Genomic DNA, 18,380 nt, shown 5'->3' with positions numbered 1-18,380 from the left:
GTAATCAGTTTGTCACTCCCCAGTCTCAACACACACACTCATGCACGCACACACACAAACGCCACGGAGATGGGAATCATAGCGTGCTGGAACGTTTCTGTTTCTGCACAGCACAGACATTTATTTGTCCAGCCAGGAATGCATGCCAGACATTTGAAAATGTTCATTTCTTGACAGATGAATTGTACACCATGACTCCATTTTCCTGTGTATGCACACTAACTGACCAACAGGTCAGTCTAAAAATATCCTTCCAAAACGAAGAGAATCTGTTATGTTGTGCTTAGGAACATTAATTATGAGTACTGGGGGGACATTCATGTGAACTTAACATTAACTTGTTGCACTTGCAGACTGAACTGGAAAGGCACTACTTACTGTCTGGCTGTCTGATTGATTTACACTATTTGCTTTATCCAAACAAGATGATCATACATGCACCCACGTACATACATGTAGGCTGTCTATCTGGACCCAGCATTAGTTACGGTCTGGCTGTCTATCTGGACCCAGCACTAGTTACTGTCTGGCAGTCTAGCTGGACCCAGCACTAGTTACTGTCTGGCAGTCTAGCTGGACCCAGCACTAGTTACTGTCTGGCAGTCTAGCTGGACCCAGCACTAGTTACTGTCTGGCAGTCTAGCTGGACCCAGCACTAGTTACTGTCTGGCAGTCTAGCTGGACCCAGCACTAGTTACTGTCTGGCAGTCTAGCTGGACCCAGCACTAGTCACTGTCTGGCTGTCTAGTTGGATGCAGCCGTACTTACTATCTGGCTGTCTATCTGAACCCAGCACTTGGATGTCCATGGGGGAGTAGATTCCACTGAGTATCTCCCTCCTCTTGTCTCCAGTGTGTTTGTTGCAGGCATGGATAGAACGGGTCTGCCAGTCTGTCCAGTAGAGAGTCTCATCTGACAGGGTGAGGGCAAACGGGTGGGTGAGGGTGCCCTCCACCACAGTCTCCCTGTGAATTCAACATATGTTTACAGATCAGAATACAATTTTTATAATTAATGCATGATAGTTCAAAACTACTGCTGTGAGAGGAAAGTTAAAAAGCAATGAAGATGAGTATCAGCTGACACTAATATGTTCCGAAATTGTATTTGTTAAAAAAAAATATTGTTCAAGTTGTGGTTCTCAGCCATTCTACAGGCGTGAATGTCATGACACCAAACACAGCACTCAATGGCAAAAACAATGGCAAAAACCCAGACTTTCTGACAGTAGCATAGAATTCAGACCAAAAATAAACCACCACAACAACCTAGGTTGGGATCTCAATGAGACCCTAAAGCAGATCTGTTAGAACACGTAGCGACATCATGGAACCACAGTTCAGGAGCCCCTTCAAGCCCTTTCCAGGGGGAAATACAACAAAATCAGGCTGTCAGACTTTAATGGAGCTTATGGTACACTCTTTAGAAGGGGAACGGTTGTACTAATGGTACAGCTGTCCTGATTCAGTGGGGAAGTAAGTCAGAGCAGAACAGCACAGCACAGAGCGCAGTCCCATCCAGAAGTACAGCACTCTGCTTCCCTCTGCTCCACCAGACAACACACAGTCAGGCCGGTGACGACATAAATACATTCAGAATCAAAGCATGGCATGCCGATGCACAAGTGTTAAGAATCCTGATACAGCAGAATTCTGTTCAGGACCTCATCAATCACCAGGCTTTGTTAGGGTTGGTTGGTAAGGGATCCATTTCCAGAGGGGTAGAGGGAGGAGGGTGACAGCATGTTCTCACCAAAATGTTAATAGCGTGGGAAGAACTTGGTTGGGAGAGAAAACATTTATTACATCCAGATTTCACAGCTATTTTGCATTTGACGTACTTGGAAGTTGGACATTTGAAGCCATTGGAAATATACTGCAAACTGCTCCATTAATCAGACGTCTCAAGAATGTGCACATGAAAAACAAAACCTCTCGCTTTAACACAGAGAAGAAGTCAATTCTAACAGAAACTACTTCTGGGATGTAGTTTACATTTCTCCGTAAAGTGCTTACGATAATTCCGACAAACTTCAACAGTGGAGTACCATTACTGGAGGTCAATTAAGCAATTCGATTGTTTCTTGCCAGTTGGAGAGTTCTACCATGGTGCATCTTATTCGTATCCTCAATCTCATTTACTATGCTTAATTTTTCAAAGTTATAAATCACAACTTAATTTCAAACTGGGAAATATTTTCCTGAGGAAGTTATACTCAAACTCTGAGGGCAATACAACTGCATTGGTCTTGAGAAAAGAGCCTCTCTCACTCTACACCCTGAAGAAAGCAGTCTATTGTCTGAACAAGAGAAGGTAAACATGCCATACCTCTCTTTATTAATATTGCCATTAAATCTCAGTTATACAAAGGAAAGTCAACCCTTGCCCTGAGGGCCCCAATCACGACCATAATGCCAAGTCAGATACGGTTACAACAGTATGGCGGAGAGGTCATTTCCAGTTTAGAGAACCACATGGAGGGAGGGGTCACAACTAGGCCTACGTGCAGAGACAATGTTTGGATTGGGGCCTCCAGAGTCAAATGTGTTTGGATTGGAGGTTTCATCCATACCATCCTCTGAAATTAAGTTGAGCCCAGTGCCATAGTTCAGTCTGGGATCCCTGGCTGTTTTTCCATGAAGGGTGTAAAAAAACAATAATGAGAAGAACAGGGAGAAAATGTGTGAGAGAGAAGACAGACTAACCGTGAGGAGCCGTCCAGGTTGGCTCTGTGTATGAAGCTCAGCTTGGCGTCTGCCCAGTACAGTTTCTGTTCGTCCAGGTCAATGGTGAGGCCGTTGGGCCAATAGATGTCCACCTCCACGATGATCTTCCTGTTGCTTCCGTCCATCCCTGCCCTCTCGATGCGAGGCTCCTCCCCCCAGTCTGTCCAGTACATATAGCTGAGAAGGAAAATAATTGTCAAAATCACAACCAATCTGATCAGGCCAAACAAACCCACCCACATAACCACATCTGATACCTATGAAAGAAAGAAAAGTGCTAACAAATGGTAGGTTTTTATTTTCACCAGGACGAGTCTTGTGGTTGGAGCAAAATGAAGCTGGAAACAAACTAGACAAAACACCCAAAACACAGAGAGTCTTACCAATGGTGCTCTACAGAGGGCTTGAAAGTTGAAACCCTTTTTCTACTTATCCTAATTTTAAAACCACAGATGCTCGCACACATACGCATGCACACACACGCACGCAAATTCACATGCCTACAGGTCCTCTGACAACACCCGATAGAAATCTTAACACTTGGCAGATCTCCAAGCTGTAGTCTGCATGTTGTGCCAATAATAGCTGCAGTCACTTCAATGTGCACTGCATTGAATGCAGGCTTAATTAGGCATGCACAATTTCTATTCATAGACAGCTATGGAGGTGGATGGGCGGGGAAGCCCACCAGCAAATAGAACAGATCTAGATGTGGGCCCTAGGTTCGGTTAAAATGGATAGAATCAAATGGTCTAAGAACTGAAAAGGTGTTCTAAAATAACCTAACCAGACACAAACATACAGAATTTGTGAACAACGTATGAGATGCCTCCTGGTTTCCCAGTTGTCCTGGTCTGTGGTTAACAAAATGGCTAGAGAAAGTGTTGGCAGGACTGGGCGATATGGCCCAAACAGCATTACGATATTTTTCAAATTTGACGGTATGACATATTTGAAGGTATTTTAGGTTTAATAATAAGGCCGGACTGTTTAACGGATGCCCGGGCTTACTTTTCTCCACACCCCGCAAATAAAACAATTGGATGTTATTCTTTCGGCAATATATGCAGCACTTTGTTTATAATGCACTGTCCGCTCTCCCTTGAGGCTTTCCCAAGTTAATGCGCAAGAGACCAAACATTTACATTACATTTCAGTCATTTAGTAGACACTCTTATCCAGAGTGACTTACAGTTAGTGAGTGCATACATATAATGTTTTTATTTTTTCATACTGGCCCCCCGTGGGAATCGAACCCACAACCCTGGCAGGCTCAGATCACGCGCTCAGACCATGTTCGAGCATCGGATTGGACAGTGAAACACACACGCTTGCACCTGCAGGCGACTTGCAGATGTTTCATTTCTCTCTCATGCCGTCATGGCTGAAGCCAGTGCAAATTCCTACTATTTGTATGTCCAGGTTAAACGTGGGACGTCCCTCATTATAAACAAACAGTCGGTTACATTCATGGTTAATGCATCATTTTCAGATCTATTAGAAGTGATTAATAGACAAAACAACAGTGACATTGAACCAATTGACTGGCCAGAGATCAGGGCATTCATCAGCAAAGACGCAGTGCAAGCTGATAGTATTTTGGACAACCAAATTGAAGTCAAAATGATTGATGAAATTGAAGTGTGTCAGCTGTATGGTGATTTGCGATTCATTACTTACATTTTACCGGTACTACCAGTAGTAGTAGGCCAACCGATAACACCAAGACGGAATGCGTTTGAAGTGATGATGCGCCGCCGAAAACAGCTAGCATGTCCAGCAAAGTACATCGCCAGTGGCACGCACACACTTCGTGCAGATCAGCAGCTCCACAATGTTGTGATCGACTGTCTCCAAGGTGGGGGCTTTTCGTGGCAGCCAGACGAGACAATCGAAGGAGGATGCGGTGAGCAAAGTTACTGGGCTCGAATTTAGTCAAGCTTGCTCTATATAGATTGCTGCTTCTAATTGTGCATGTTATAAACAACATTTTCTATTTTGATGATGATAGGCTATACTCTATGGCTGGATTTATGTATTTTTTCCAATGATACATTAATTTGGCAGACCTAACTTGATTTATTTTTTTAAATTTTTGGTCATTTAGCAGACGCTCTTATCCAGAGCGACTTACAGGAGCAATTAGGGCTAAGTGCCTTGCTCAAGGGCACATCGACAGATTTTTCACCTAGTCGGCTCGGGGATTAGAACCAGCGACCTTTCGGTTACTGGCACAACGCTCTTAACCACTAAGCTACCTGCCGCCCGTTGACCCTCTTTCTACAAGGCCTAGTCTATGAGAGGCCTAATCATATTTGTATGAATATTTTGTTAACGCCCATAAGCTATAGAGATGCATGAACTCATTATTATACATCAACATTTTAATTTGATTACAATTACTTGTTCTTGATTTTGAGATAAAAAAATAAAAATAAAAATTCAGGAATAAAGAAACTGTCACAAGTTATACTTCCCATTGGGTTTCATTTTTCATGGTTATAACAACATTGTAACATCTGCATTATTTTAAAGAAAAATAGTGTAGATTTTCGCATGGAATAATACAACTCTTGAAGCTCACATTAGGCCTAAAGCCTGCATTAGTGCCTAGGACAATGTGGTAAAGTACTGTTATTCCTTATCCACTTAATGTTTATATATTATTATTCTGGGTTTTTTTCGCTCGCCTCACTTTTCTGGGGGATAAATCCATTAAACAGTGAATAAATTTTGTCTGGCCTAAAGGTTCTAAATATGCTTTATGAGTAGTGCATGACCCTAGGGTGGCAACACATATAGTACATTCTAAGTGTTTTCAAATGGGGCTTTCTCCATTCTGATCCAGTTTGTTCAATCAAACTTCAACCAAAAGTTGGAATATAGTGGGTACTTAGAACACAATGCTGTTTGACATGACAACGAATGAAAAAACCAGGGAGGAGTTGTGACTGGGTTGGAACCAAAGTGTTGGTCAGTGTTTCCCAGTGGACCCTAATTAGATGTTACATTACATGTTCTCTTACTTGATGTAGCTTCTGTGTAGCTATTTTCCCCTTGGGACATTAAAGTTCATCCTATCCTCTGATGCATCTAAAATAATAGTTTCGCGTATTCTTCCAATTTAAAATATACCGTTGCACACACACATGCTGATCTAGGTCTACAATTAACCAGAATCTGGGCTTACAGGAGACGTTGAATATGGCGATTCTCCTTTAAATCCAGGAAGCAGCCATTATACTTGCCATTCACCAGCTTTTCAAGCTTAATAATGTCAAATTATGATCAGTACCTACCAAAGAATGTCGTTTCGCTGAGCAACTATCGTCATTACTGCCGGTATGTACTTCCATAAAAGGTCTAAATAAGAAGTTACATGCAACTGAAAAAAAAAAAGTATTGTTTTTGACCAAGTGCGCATGTGCCAAGTCCTCCTCTTCCGCACCTCCATTAAAATCAAAATGTAGATTTGTGGCAGAATGGATCACCTCCCCTATCAGGAACACAGTGGCTGATTAGAATGTAACACTGTGCACCAACTGACACAGTTTAGTCATAAAACAGTTTTGCATTCCTTTGTCCAGCAGGGTAGAAAAAAACAATTAAAACATCAGGAAACGGGAGTTTGGAGAAACCCGATTACTCATTTAGCATGTGGTACGACAGCAAGCATGTCACCCACCAACGGAAACGCTTATCAAACATAATGCCAGCAGGGAGACCAAGCATGAAGACCAACCACCCCTTGCCCCCCAGAGACCAAACAACCTCCAACTGCAGAGAGCACATTTTTCACAATTAAGAGCTTACCTGCTCCTATGCCTCCATTAGAATTCAGTTGCTGCTTGAACAAAGAGCGTGAAAAACAATGGCTGTGCTGTCTAGGAATTAAACTCAAGTGTCCAATGAAGCCGTTTTTATCTCAATATCAAATAATTTAGTATAGTACCTTACTGTGATTGTTCAATTAAAATGGTCAAAAAGAAACAAAAATAGCTTCTTAAGCAATAATTTTGCTAGGACTGTCTGCGAGGGGTTTGAGAGGGGAGAGGAAAACTGAAAATGTGCTGTTATTAGCAGAGAGGTTTGGAACTCTTATTGGTCTATTAACTAATTTACCGCATGGTGATGTCACCAAGGAAGGCCAAAACTCCATCCCAATAAAACAAGCTGAAATTTCAGGCGGCCTTTTTGAACAGCTCTTAGACGAAAGGGCCATTATTATCATTTTTACAGTATTATTCCAACATCATAGTGTGGAAATGTACAGTGAGGGAAAAAAGTATTTGATCCCCTGCTGATTTTGTACGTTTGCCCACTGATAAAGAAATGATCAGTCTATAATTTTAATGGTAGGTTTATTTGAACAGTGAGACAGAATAACAACAACAAAATCCAGAAAAACGCATGTCAAAAATGTTATAAATTGATTTGCATTTTAATGAGGGAAATAAGTATTTGACCCCCTCTCAATCAGAAAGATTTCTGGCTCCCAGGTGTCTTTAATACAGGTAACGAGCTGAGATTAGGAGCACACTCTTAAAGGGAGTGCTCCTAATCTCAGTTTGTTACCTGTATAAAAGACACCTGTCCACAGAATCAATCAGATTCCAAACTCTCCACCATGGCCAAGATCAAAGAGCTCTCCAAGGATGTCAGGGACAAGATTGTAGACCTACACAAGGCTGGAATGGGCTACAAGACCATCGCCAAGCAGCTTGGTGAGAAGGTGACAACAGTTGGTGCGATTATTCGCAAATGGAAGAAACACAAAATAACTGTCAATCTCCCTCGGCCTGGGGCTCCATGCAAGATCTCACCTCGTGGAGTTGCAATGATCATGAGAACGGTGAGGAATCAGCCCAGAACTACACGGGAGGATCTTGTCAATGATCTCAAGGCAGCTGGGACCATAGTCACCAAGAAAACAATTGGTAACACACTACGCCGTGAAGGACTGAAATCCTGCAGCCCCCGCAAGGTCCCCCTGCTCAAGAAAGCACTTATACAGGCCCGTCTGAAGTTTGCCAATGAACATCTGAATGATTCAGAGGAGAACTGGGTGAAAGTGTTGTGGTCAGATGAGACCAAAATCGAGCTCTTTGGCATCAACTCAACTCGCCGTGTTTGGAGGAGGAGGAATGCTGCCTATGACCCCAAGAACACCATCCCCACCGTCAAACATGGAGGTGGAAACATTATGCTTTGGGGGTGTTTTTCTGCTAAGGGGACAGGACAACTTCACTGCATCAAAGGGACGATGGACGGGGCCATGTACCGTCAAATCTTGGGTGAGAACCTCCTTCCCTCAGCCAGGGCATTGAAAATGGGTCATGGATGGGTATTCGAGCATGACAATGACCCAAAACACACGGCCAAGGCAACAAAGGAGTGGCTCAAGAAGAAGCACATTAAGGTCCTGGAGTCTCCAGACCTTAATCCCATAGAAAATCTGTGGAGGGAGCTGAAGGTTTGAGTTCTCAAACGTCAGCCTCGAAACCTTAATGACTTGGAGAAGATCTGCAAAGAGGAGTGGGACAAAATCCCTCCTGAGATGTGTGCAAATCTGGTGGCCAACTACAAGAAACATCTGACCTCTGTGATTGCTTTCAAGGGTTTTGCCACCAAGTACTAAGTCATGTTTTGCAGAGGGGTCAAATACTTATTTCCCTCATTAAAATGCAAATCAATTCATAACATTTTTGACATGCGTTTTTCTGGATTTTGTTGTTGTTATTCTGTCTCTCACTGTTCAAATAAACCTACCATTAAAATTATAGACTGATCATGTCTTTGTCAGTGGGCAAACGTACAAAATCAGCAGGGGATCAAATACTTTAACAGCCTCATGAGGGCAAAGCAAGGACAGAGGCAACACTCATGTCAACTTGTATTCGAAAGACATTGAAGAACTAGCCTATTTTGCATAAACTACTCTATTGAAGGAGTAAGGAGCTGTACTCAAAAGGAGACCTCAAAACTGAAGACTGCAATAAATTAAAAAGGGCTATTGTGTTTTAGTGTTTCTTCAAGATTATCAAATGTCTTTCAGAGAAGAATCCTACAAATGAATAACTCAAATCTTACTTTGTTTATTTGACGATAATTTTAATATGCCATTCAGCAGACGCTTTTATCCAAAGCGACTTACAGTCATGTGCGCATACATTTTTACGTATGGGTGGTCCCGGGGATCGAACCCACTACCCTGGCGTTACAAGCGCCATGCTCTACCAATTTTACATTTAGATACTGAGTCTACAGTCTAGAACTGCTGGTATTTCAGTGATATTTTGTCTTTATATGATGAACTTGATGAACCCAACTTTGTACGGAGTGAGGAGGTGGGAAGCGTTTTACACTTCACCATTTTAAGCTTTGTTTTCGTTTTATAATCCCATGTTAATTAGTTGCAAAACTCAGGTTCTTGAGGTTTGACGTTTTTACAAAACCATACACGTTCAAAAATAGCACTAAATCCATGAAATAAAAAGGTATTCCTGCAGTACTTTCCACTGACTAGAGGGAAATTATACTGACTCAATAATGCTAATGGATACACATAAAGAGCATAAAGATCTGTATACACAACCATATAATTCAAAACAGTGCCCTATGAGAGAAGAGGAGTCAACTCCAGAGGATCTACGCAACACAACAGGAAACAGACCCACCTGAAAAGCAGGTTTTCCACCCTCTCACTCAACCAACAGATGCATGTATGAACCATAAATACACATGGATGGAAGGGGCCGCTGCTGTGGATACATGACCCATGTCCCAGTCAGGGGAGAGAGAGAGGCCAGGCCAGAGACAGAGACAGAGACTCACCGGTGGGCTGGGTTCAGGGCGATGGCCCGGGGCTGGTCCAGGTCCAACCAGAATAGCACCTTGCGAGAGGTGCCATCCAGGTTGGCTACCTCAATGCGATTGGTCTCCGAGTCGGTCCAGTATAGTTTACGGCCCAACCAATCACAAGCCAGTCCGTCAGGGGAGTCGAGGCCCGAAACAACAACAGTTTGCCCTGTCCCCAATGCCTCTTTCAGAGCTGAAAACAAAAGCCCAACATTTCAGAGGGAACACTTAGGTCTACACTTCAATATCAATATCCCTCCATTAATAGTGACATTCTGGTGTTATTTTCTAGATTTATCCTTAGGTGTTGGACCTTTCTTCAAGTTTATCTATGCGTTGCAGAATAAATGAATGTTTTTCAATTATATTTGCACCAAACTTAAAAACAACTAAATATTTAACACAGAGATTTAACACACTTACAAATGTAAGACAACAACATAAGAACAGTCCCTAACTCGGATGTAGCAGCGTGAAGCTTACAGTTGGTGGACTGATTGTAGTAGGTCTGCTTGATGGCCTCCTCGCTGACGTCGGTCCAGAAGATGAGTCCTTCAGAGTAGAGGAAGTCCACGGCAGCAGCATCCTCCAGATCACTGACCACCACTGCTGACTCTGGCCTCCCCATCTCCACATCCACCAGCCTTACATCCCGCCGGTTGGCAAACAGCAGCAATGGGGATCCTGAGGAAAATGAGAAGAAATACATTACATTAAAGAAAAAGGTACACAGCCATACACCCTATTCTCATTTAGTACAGTCAACTACCAAGGTTGAAAAGTAACTAAGCAGAGAATTCCATGACAGTTCATGTTAGTTACATTTAGAATCGAGTTAGATATTCCGCAATGAGAGTGAAAGCCAATAGCCAAAGGCTGGATTGCATAATGTGCCACACAGTAACTGGTGCCTCAGTGACTGTTGAGTGGGATCGGGGCATTGGATGCATACACACAGACTGATGTCATCAGAGGCAGACAGTGCTGACACAATGCCTGAGGACAAAAGAGGAGAGAGGGCTGTGGATTGGGGTGCCACGCTGTGGTTTACCAGCATGCCAGGTAACTAAGCACCAAGACACCAGATAAGAGCCATCATTGGTTTCCACCACATTACAGCGCTTCACTGGGACAGTTACTCCAATACTATGCGACATCAGTTTAATATATGAATAAGTCTGAGTGGCATAGTAATAGAAAACTTAGGCTACAGAACTTTGGTGTCAACTCTCTGCCACTTGAATTGACTTTTATTAAAAGAGCATAAAGATCTGTATTTGGCCTAATAGAGTTGAAAAAGGGGTATTTCCATCTAAAAGGACCCATGAGCACCAACATGTGAAGTTCATAGTAGCCAGGGTTTCCGTTGGCCGGCAGTTGGCGGCTTTTGCCTCATATGTTGGTGCTCATGGGTCCTTTTAGATGGAAATACCCTATAGAGGAACATAAAACAAATCCCATTGCAAGATAATGCTTTTAATTCATTGATGGAAATACCAGTCGATGTACATTTGACAGTCATGCTTATCAGTCTATAGGTTATTTGTGTGTATTTTTGTTAGTCATCATGCATCTTATTTATCCAACACAACTATCACAACAATTCTAAATGCAATCGCGTGTTAAAAACAGTTTTGGTGCATGATTAACTGTTAATTGAAGCACGCCTCCCATTCAACATTCAAGTGCAGGCAACAGGCTATCAGCGCGTCACCCACCACTTTACAATGTGAGCTGAATGTTTTATTTCATATTATGCTTACAATTGTATCCTACCATTTCTAACGTTCTGTGTGCCAGTTATGATTTTCATAGGCGCATTTCTGTGGAACAGTTCATTACAATAATAATGTTTTCGTTTCTCAAAATCATTGTCACGTGCTTAATCATAAACATTTGAATTAAAATTATAAAAATCTTAAAGTTAAAAAGTCAACTAATGCGAGATCACCAACCTCTGCCATATGGACACACTGATATACCGTGTTCCATTGGCGGCTAAAGAAATAGGCATAGGTCTACGAGCTTGTGATTTGAAACGATCCACAGCAAAAAAAAATTAAGAAGCGGATTATCCTTGATTCCTCTGTGGCCAAGTCATGTATTTTGAATAATTTTATTTATTTCTGTATAGACAGGAGTAATTATATAATTTGGGCAAATGTATTTCCTTTTACTTCCCTATAGGACCCACCGCCATGACATTTCTCTCCTGTTTTATTGGTTTTCATAGCAACTTTATTTCGTTGTCCAGAAGCCAAAGGCACAATCCTAGTCAGCAACCCATCCTAATTGTTGCATCTTTAGATTCCACCTCTTTCAAAATGTCTAACAGAGATTTTCATCTCGGTCACATATGGAACATGAGTTGCACGTTCTGTTAAAATGCATTACCATAATCTAAATGGGATTGCTGTCATTCTGAGCAATGCATATGGGTCTGGTTAATTTCTCAAATGGCCGGTAAATCTTTCCGGTCATGTTGTCCGGCACCACATTTTCCTAACGGAAACCCTGACAGTAGCAAGTTAGGTGTCAAATGAAAGATAAGAGTTTTCCATCCTACAAATGAGGAATAAGGAAAGGCTTTGATTTCTGGTCAAATTTATGGAAAAGGGGTCTTTCATAACATCTACCAGAAAAAGTGTTCAAATGTATAAGAAATACATCAAAATACAATATTGAAGTAAAGACCCCTGCAAACTAATATTAACAAATGTTTTGGAAATAATTTGCCTTCTGTAAGTTTTAGAAACATTGCCTTGTAATTCTGTTACCAAAAACCCACATACAGTGGGGAGAACAAGTATTTGATACACTGCCGATTTTGCAGGTTTTCCTACTTACAAAGCATGTAGAGGTCTGTAATTTTTATCATAGGTACACTTCAACTGTGAGAGACGGAATCTAAAACAAAAATCCAGAAAATCACATTGTATGATTTTTAAGTAATTAATTTGCATTTTATTGCATGATATAAGTATTTGATCACCTACCAACCAGTAAGAATTCCAGCTCTCACAGACCTGTTAGTTTTTCTTTAAGAAGCCCTCCTGTTCTCCACTCATTACCTGTATTAACTGCAACTGTTTGAACTCGTTACCTGTATAAAAAGACACCTGTCCACACACTCAATCAAACAGACTCCAACCTCTCCACAATGGCCTAGACCAGAGAGCTGTGTAAGGACATCAGGGATAAAATTGTAGACCTGCACAAGGCTGGGATGGGCTACAGGACAATAGGCAAGCAGCTTGGTGAGAAGGCAACAACTGTTGGCGCAATTATTAGAAAATGGAAGAAGTTCAAGATGACGGTCAATCACCCTCGGTCTGGGGCTCCATGCAAGATCTCACCTCGTGGAGTTGCAATGATCATGAGGAAGGTGAGGGATCAGCCCAGAACTACACGGCAGGACCTGGTCAATGACCTGAAGAGAGCTGGGACCACAGTCTCAAAGAAAACCATTAGTAACACACTACACCGTCATGGATTAAAATCCTGCAGCGCACGCAAGGTCCGCCTGCTCAAGCCAGCGCATGTCCAGGCCCGTCTGAAGTTTGCCAATGACCATCTGGATGATCCAGAGGAGGAATGGGAGAAGGTCATGTGGTCTGATGAGACAAAAATAGAGCTTTTTGGTCTAAACTCCACTCGCCGTGTTTGGAGGAAGAAGAAGGATGAGTATAACCCCAAGAACACCATCCCAACCATGAAGCATGGAGGTGGAAACATCATTCTTTGGGATGCTTTTCTGCAAAGGGGACAGGACGACTGCACCGTATTGAGGGGAGGATGGATGGGGCCATGTATCGCGAGATCTTGGCCAACAACCTCCTTCCCTCAGTAAGAGCATTGAAGATGGGTCGTGGCTGGGTCTTCCAGCATGACAACGATCCGAAACACACAGCCAGGGCAACTAAGGAGTGGCTCCGTAAGAAGCATCTCAAGGTCCTGGAGTGGCCTAGCCAGTCTCCAGACCTGAACCCAATAGAAAATCTTTGGAGGGAGCTGAAAGTCCGTATTGCCCAGCGACAGCCCCGAAACCTGAAGGATCTGGAGAAGGTCTGTATGGAGGAGTGGGCCAAAATCCCTGCTGCAGTGTGTGCAAACCTGGTCAAGACCTACAGGAAACGTATGATCTCTGTAATTGCAAACAAAGGTTTCTGTACCAAATATTAAGTTCTGCTTTTCTAATGTATCAAATACTTATGTCATGCAATACAATGCAAATTAATTACTTAAAAATCATACAATGTGATTTTCTGGATTTTTGTTTTAGATTCCGTCTCTCATAGTTGAAGTGTACCTATGATAAAAATTACAGACCTCTACATGCTTTGTAAGTAGGGAAACCTGCAAAATCGGCAGTGTTTCAAATACTTGTTCTCCCCACTGTATCTTTAAGATATTTTCACATTTCTCTCAATAATGAAGAGGGAGGATAATGAATGTTCACAGAAGTAACAAGTAAAGGTAGACCTACCAATTAGTTTGTGTTAATGATATCAAGTTTGTTCATGAATTATTAATTGTTTAAAACTCGTAATGCTGTTAACAAAATCGGTAATGGAATTAACGCATTTTAATTGGCTACAATGGGAAATCATAGTAGTCACAAACCAGTTGGTCACCTGCTACTGTCCTCCCTTCCACTGCCATACTGTTATGTTCAACTCATAAAAGTTGTTTTGTCATCTGGTAGTACAGTATAATGTACTGTACATATCTACCGGACCAACCAAATGTCGTCTTGTTTGGGGGCGGAGCGCATTACAATAATACCCAAATATGCAAAAAAAGGATATTGCATATTTCTACCTTTGTGTACCTATTCAGGATACATCACCATTAAGAGAATGATATTCATATCCATAATTAGGCATTTCTGTACAGCACAGATCAGGGACCCATGATGTAATTCCGTTACCGTATTTCCGTTACCTGATGTAAATCCACTTCACCTACTGTAGTTCAATAACCAAAATAAATGTTTTAAAACTCAAGGTGTCATGTCATAGCTGACACCCCATTCTTTCTGCAGACATCATTGAATCTTAATTCGGAGCAGATATTTAACAGTTTTTTGGAAAACGTGGTAGCATAAAAAAAAAAAGAGGGAGATTTTACCGTAATTATGTTATCAAACTTAGCATCTTCACAGTTCTTCCAGTAAATGTGTTTTTGTGAAATTGTCTTTGTAAATTGTTCAAAGCAGTCCTTGTGCATAGAGTTGTATGGTTTGTTAAACTTTGAAATCAATGTTTTTTGCTTGGCATACAAAAATCTGAGTAAAAGCATAATTCCGTTACTGTGGTATTGCCCATAAGCAAACAATTAGCCTAGTCAGCAATGTTTTATTTGTGTTTTACATAAAAAGTTGGCAAAAAATGCTCTAACTTTCTCTGGGGTATAACCACGTGCTTCAATCCCCTTAGGTCCATACCTGTGACCTTCTAATCATAGGCCATGTTGGAGATGTGAAACTAGCATGGACATCAGATTTTAACATGGTGGAGCCAGCCAGACAGTCTGCTGCTTGTTGCTGCTAATGACGACTTCCTCCCCTGAACAGGGTAAAAACCCAGACTAATCACAACGTACTGCCCGTCTGTCTACACATCCTTAGAACACGACTCCTCATTCTTGACTACAAAAGGGCTGCAAGGCAAATTAACAGATGACCTACAAATTTAAAACGTCAAACTTTAGTTTCTATCCTCCCCATACATAGGCTTCAATGTCCAACATAACCTTTTTTAGACCACGATTTTATTGCGGCATAAAATCTGGATTCCACAAACACATACCATTTGTCTTTGTAGTGTGGTGCACATGTTAGACAGTGAGGGAGACACTGAGAAGACTGCAATCATACAGGTACTTGTGAAGAAATAAAGGGAGAAGAAGCTTTAGATGTAAAGCCACAAGTCATAGCCTAATTCTCCCATAAGGCCATGTGTGCCTCAGTCTTTCTTTCTTTTCTTCCCTGAATCACAGGTCAAAACTGAAAGAGGAGAAGTGTGACCTACAGAGGAACATAAGAACACAATATCACTCCCTAAAGGTAGAGGAGAACTAGGCCTATGCTATAGAAATGCCACAATCACAGAAACGCTGCATCTAGAAATAAGGCCAAGTCAACGCTTGACATACAACAAGTAGCCTACATACTTCTTATTAGATCTCAAGGATGTAGTGTGGAAGTAGTCCTAAGTGGTTGTGTGTATTGGACATTGGCGTGTTGAAAATAAATATGCAGCACTGGTAATCCAAAGGCATTCCTAAAAAGACAGCAGAATGTGGAGGCGCAGGGAGAGACCAACGAAAGCCATCAGTGAGGATTCTTGACACCTCAGCCCCCAGTGGATACATAACAGTGGGGATTACAAAGATCAATCTCACCACAACAGCTGAACTTTTTATGAGAACAGAGCAGAGGCAGCAGCCAGGCCTGTCCACTCCACATGCTGCAAAGCAATCGCACTCTGTCTCTGCCCCAACACAAGAGTGGTCCTCTGTAGCTCAGCTGGTAGAGCACGGCGCTTGTAACGCCAAGGTAGTGGGTTCGATCCCCGGGACCACCCATACACAAAAATGTATGCACGCATGACTGTAAGTCGCTTTGGATAAAAGCGTCTGCTAAATGGCATATTATATTATTATATTATTATTATAAGAGGCAGGGCCAGGGAGCAGCCAGTCTCACTACCAAACAAACAATGCCAGCTCTTTCCTAAACATCCATGATCGGCCTCTGGGCACGATCATTTCCTCGGAAGAATGTGATTCCTTATTTTACCATCATCATGTTCAAGTGGCTCCAACAGCGGGATTATCCAGCTAATATAGACATGGAAACGAACAGCCTATGGGCCACATTTTCATTTGGTGCTGTAGCTTATCTCAACCCTAACACCTAGGTCTAACCGGTGAGGCAATCATCAACTCTATATACGGCCCACGGGCCGCCAGTTGGGGAGCCATGCACTAGAAGGAGGGGTTAAAGCAACAACAAAAAACATGACTGAAACTTAAGTCGATTTCAGATCGATTGTCTTCGGGGCCAAGTTAACCTCCACTTTCATGTAAAAAAAATAATGACCATCATGCTTTTATGGAAAGAGGATCATTTTCTGCATGGATTAAACTGAGAGTTTGACCAATTACAGTCCTTATCAACAAAAATGAAAAAATGTAATAAAAACAATAATAAATAAAAAGAACTTTAACCCCTGACTAGAAGGCTAGTTTATATAAAAATGGCTAACCCACACAAAAACACTCATAATAGTCCCTGTTCAGGTCCATCTGCAAAGCAAAGAGAACTTTCCATCTGCATAAAACAGCCTGAACCTGGAAACGTCCTTGAAAAAGCACAATGAAAGCTCTGGCACTCTGGAGAAATGCACTCTCTGCAGATGGGTCCACCATGAAGAGAGAAAGTAAGACAGGGTATAGGGTTCAGAAACTTCAGGCATTTCCTTCGTTTTCATCAAAGTGCACTATGCCGGACCATGAATTTTGCACATTAAAATAAAATCAAAAATAGATAAGAGGATGGAATGTACAGCACTCCAGCATATCAAATAAATACCTGGCTACCTGAATAAGAAACTAAATTCTGCTCAAGTGCACACTGCTCGGGAATACGCTTATGTACTGAAGTCCGCTCTGTTTTATTATTGCACAGGGTCCCAAAAACCTAGGCCTACTTCTGAGTAACTGTCCATCTCTAAGAACAGCTGTCCTGACATTTTTCTCTGCTAGTTCAAAAAATTTACTTATTCAACATTGCCTCATACCAGCTTTTCCAGTCAGTCATTTGAAAGAGAGGTGAGTTGGGAGTACCTGGATCCAGTGAACTTGGCATTTGTGGAAGAGGAACAGCTGAGGAGTCTGAGCATGTCACCAGGATTAACTATAATAATAAATAATAATAATATGCCATTTAGCAGACGCTTTTATCCAAAGCGACTTAGTCATTCGTGCATACATTTTTGTGTATGGGTGGTCCCGGGGATCGAACCCACTACCTTGGCGTTACAAGCGCTGTGCTCTACCAGCTGAGCTACAGAGGACCACTGAGCTAACTAGCCCTCCACTGGGAGAAGAGATGGGGGGCGAAGGGAGAGGGGTGTCTACTCTACAAGCTTCCGGAGCGTCCTAAAAGGAAAGAAGGCAGAAAGCCTCCATTGCTCTAGCACCGTGACAGCTTGAGAAGTGATTCCCTCCCTCTTCTTTTCTTGTCTTGTTTTGTTCTGGTTGGAAGGAAGACCAACAGCTCCCTGACTCTAAAGCCTTATCAGCGCTGTGCAGTGTCTGGGTGTCTGGGTGTGTGGGGGTGAGGACGGAGGAAGAGTATGCCTAGGTGTTGGGAAAAGGAGTGTGGGAGACCCAGGGGGAATCAAGACAGCCTGCTACTGCGTAGACTTCAGGTAAACTTCCTCTCTAGATCCCCGGATGAAATTAAACAAATAACCTATTCGTATTTCAAAAGTGAAAAAAAAATGGAAAAATATCATATCTATAGGCATACATTCTTCACCATGGAATTGAATAACATCCACACCTCAAGACAAGCTAATTGTTCCATACACTGCAATGCTTTATTTTAACAGTAGCCAAAACTCAGATCTATTGGATAAATAGTGTAGGTATGAAGGGATTGATTTATGACATGCAGTCTCAAGAAAGCAACACAATTACATAACATTGTCAAACTTATTTTTTAAATTTGGAGCACTGAAGTGATCTAAGGGCTGAATCTTACCTAGGATGTGTAATGTGAGATGT

General features: G+C 42.0%; 2 protein-coding genes across 2 annotated transcripts in view; one reads left to right on the top strand and one right to left on the bottom strand.

Moving 5' to 3' along the window:
- LOC311137675 (low-density lipoprotein receptor-related protein 5-like) overlaps positions 1 to 18,380 on the bottom strand; it is a 91,235-nt gene that overhangs the window by 71,088 nt on the left and 1,767 nt on the right. Inside the window, exons 2-5 of the mRNA XM_084172203.1 lie at positions 10,068 to 10,268; positions 9,561 to 9,777; positions 2,706 to 2,903; positions 769 to 965 (exon numbers count right to left, since the gene is read on the bottom strand). Of these exons, the coding sequence (XP_084028329.1) occupies positions 769 to 965; positions 2,706 to 2,903; positions 9,561 to 9,777; positions 10,068 to 10,268 (813 nt within the window). The remainder of the gene's footprint in view (positions 1 to 768; positions 966 to 2,705; positions 2,904 to 9,560; positions 9,778 to 10,067; positions 10,269 to 18,380) is intronic.
- LOC311137545 (aminopeptidase N-like) overlaps positions 17,821 to 18,380 on the top strand; it is a 56,907-nt gene continuing 56,347 nt past the window's right edge. Inside the window, exon 1 of the mRNA XM_084172067.1 lies at positions 17,821 to 18,022. The gene's annotated coding sequence lies outside the window, so the exon portion shown is untranslated. The remainder of the gene's footprint in view (positions 18,023 to 18,380) is intronic.

The sequence above is a fragment of the Coregonus lavaretus genome (genome assembly GCF_964263955.1).
Source record: "Coregonus lavaretus genome assembly, chromosome: 11".
Lineage (NCBI taxonomy): Eukaryota > Metazoa > Chordata > Actinopteri > Salmoniformes > Salmonidae > Coregonus > Coregonus lavaretus.
The sequence above is the reverse complement of the archived record's forward strand: the minus strand, read 5'-3'. Positions and strand labels throughout refer to the sequence as shown.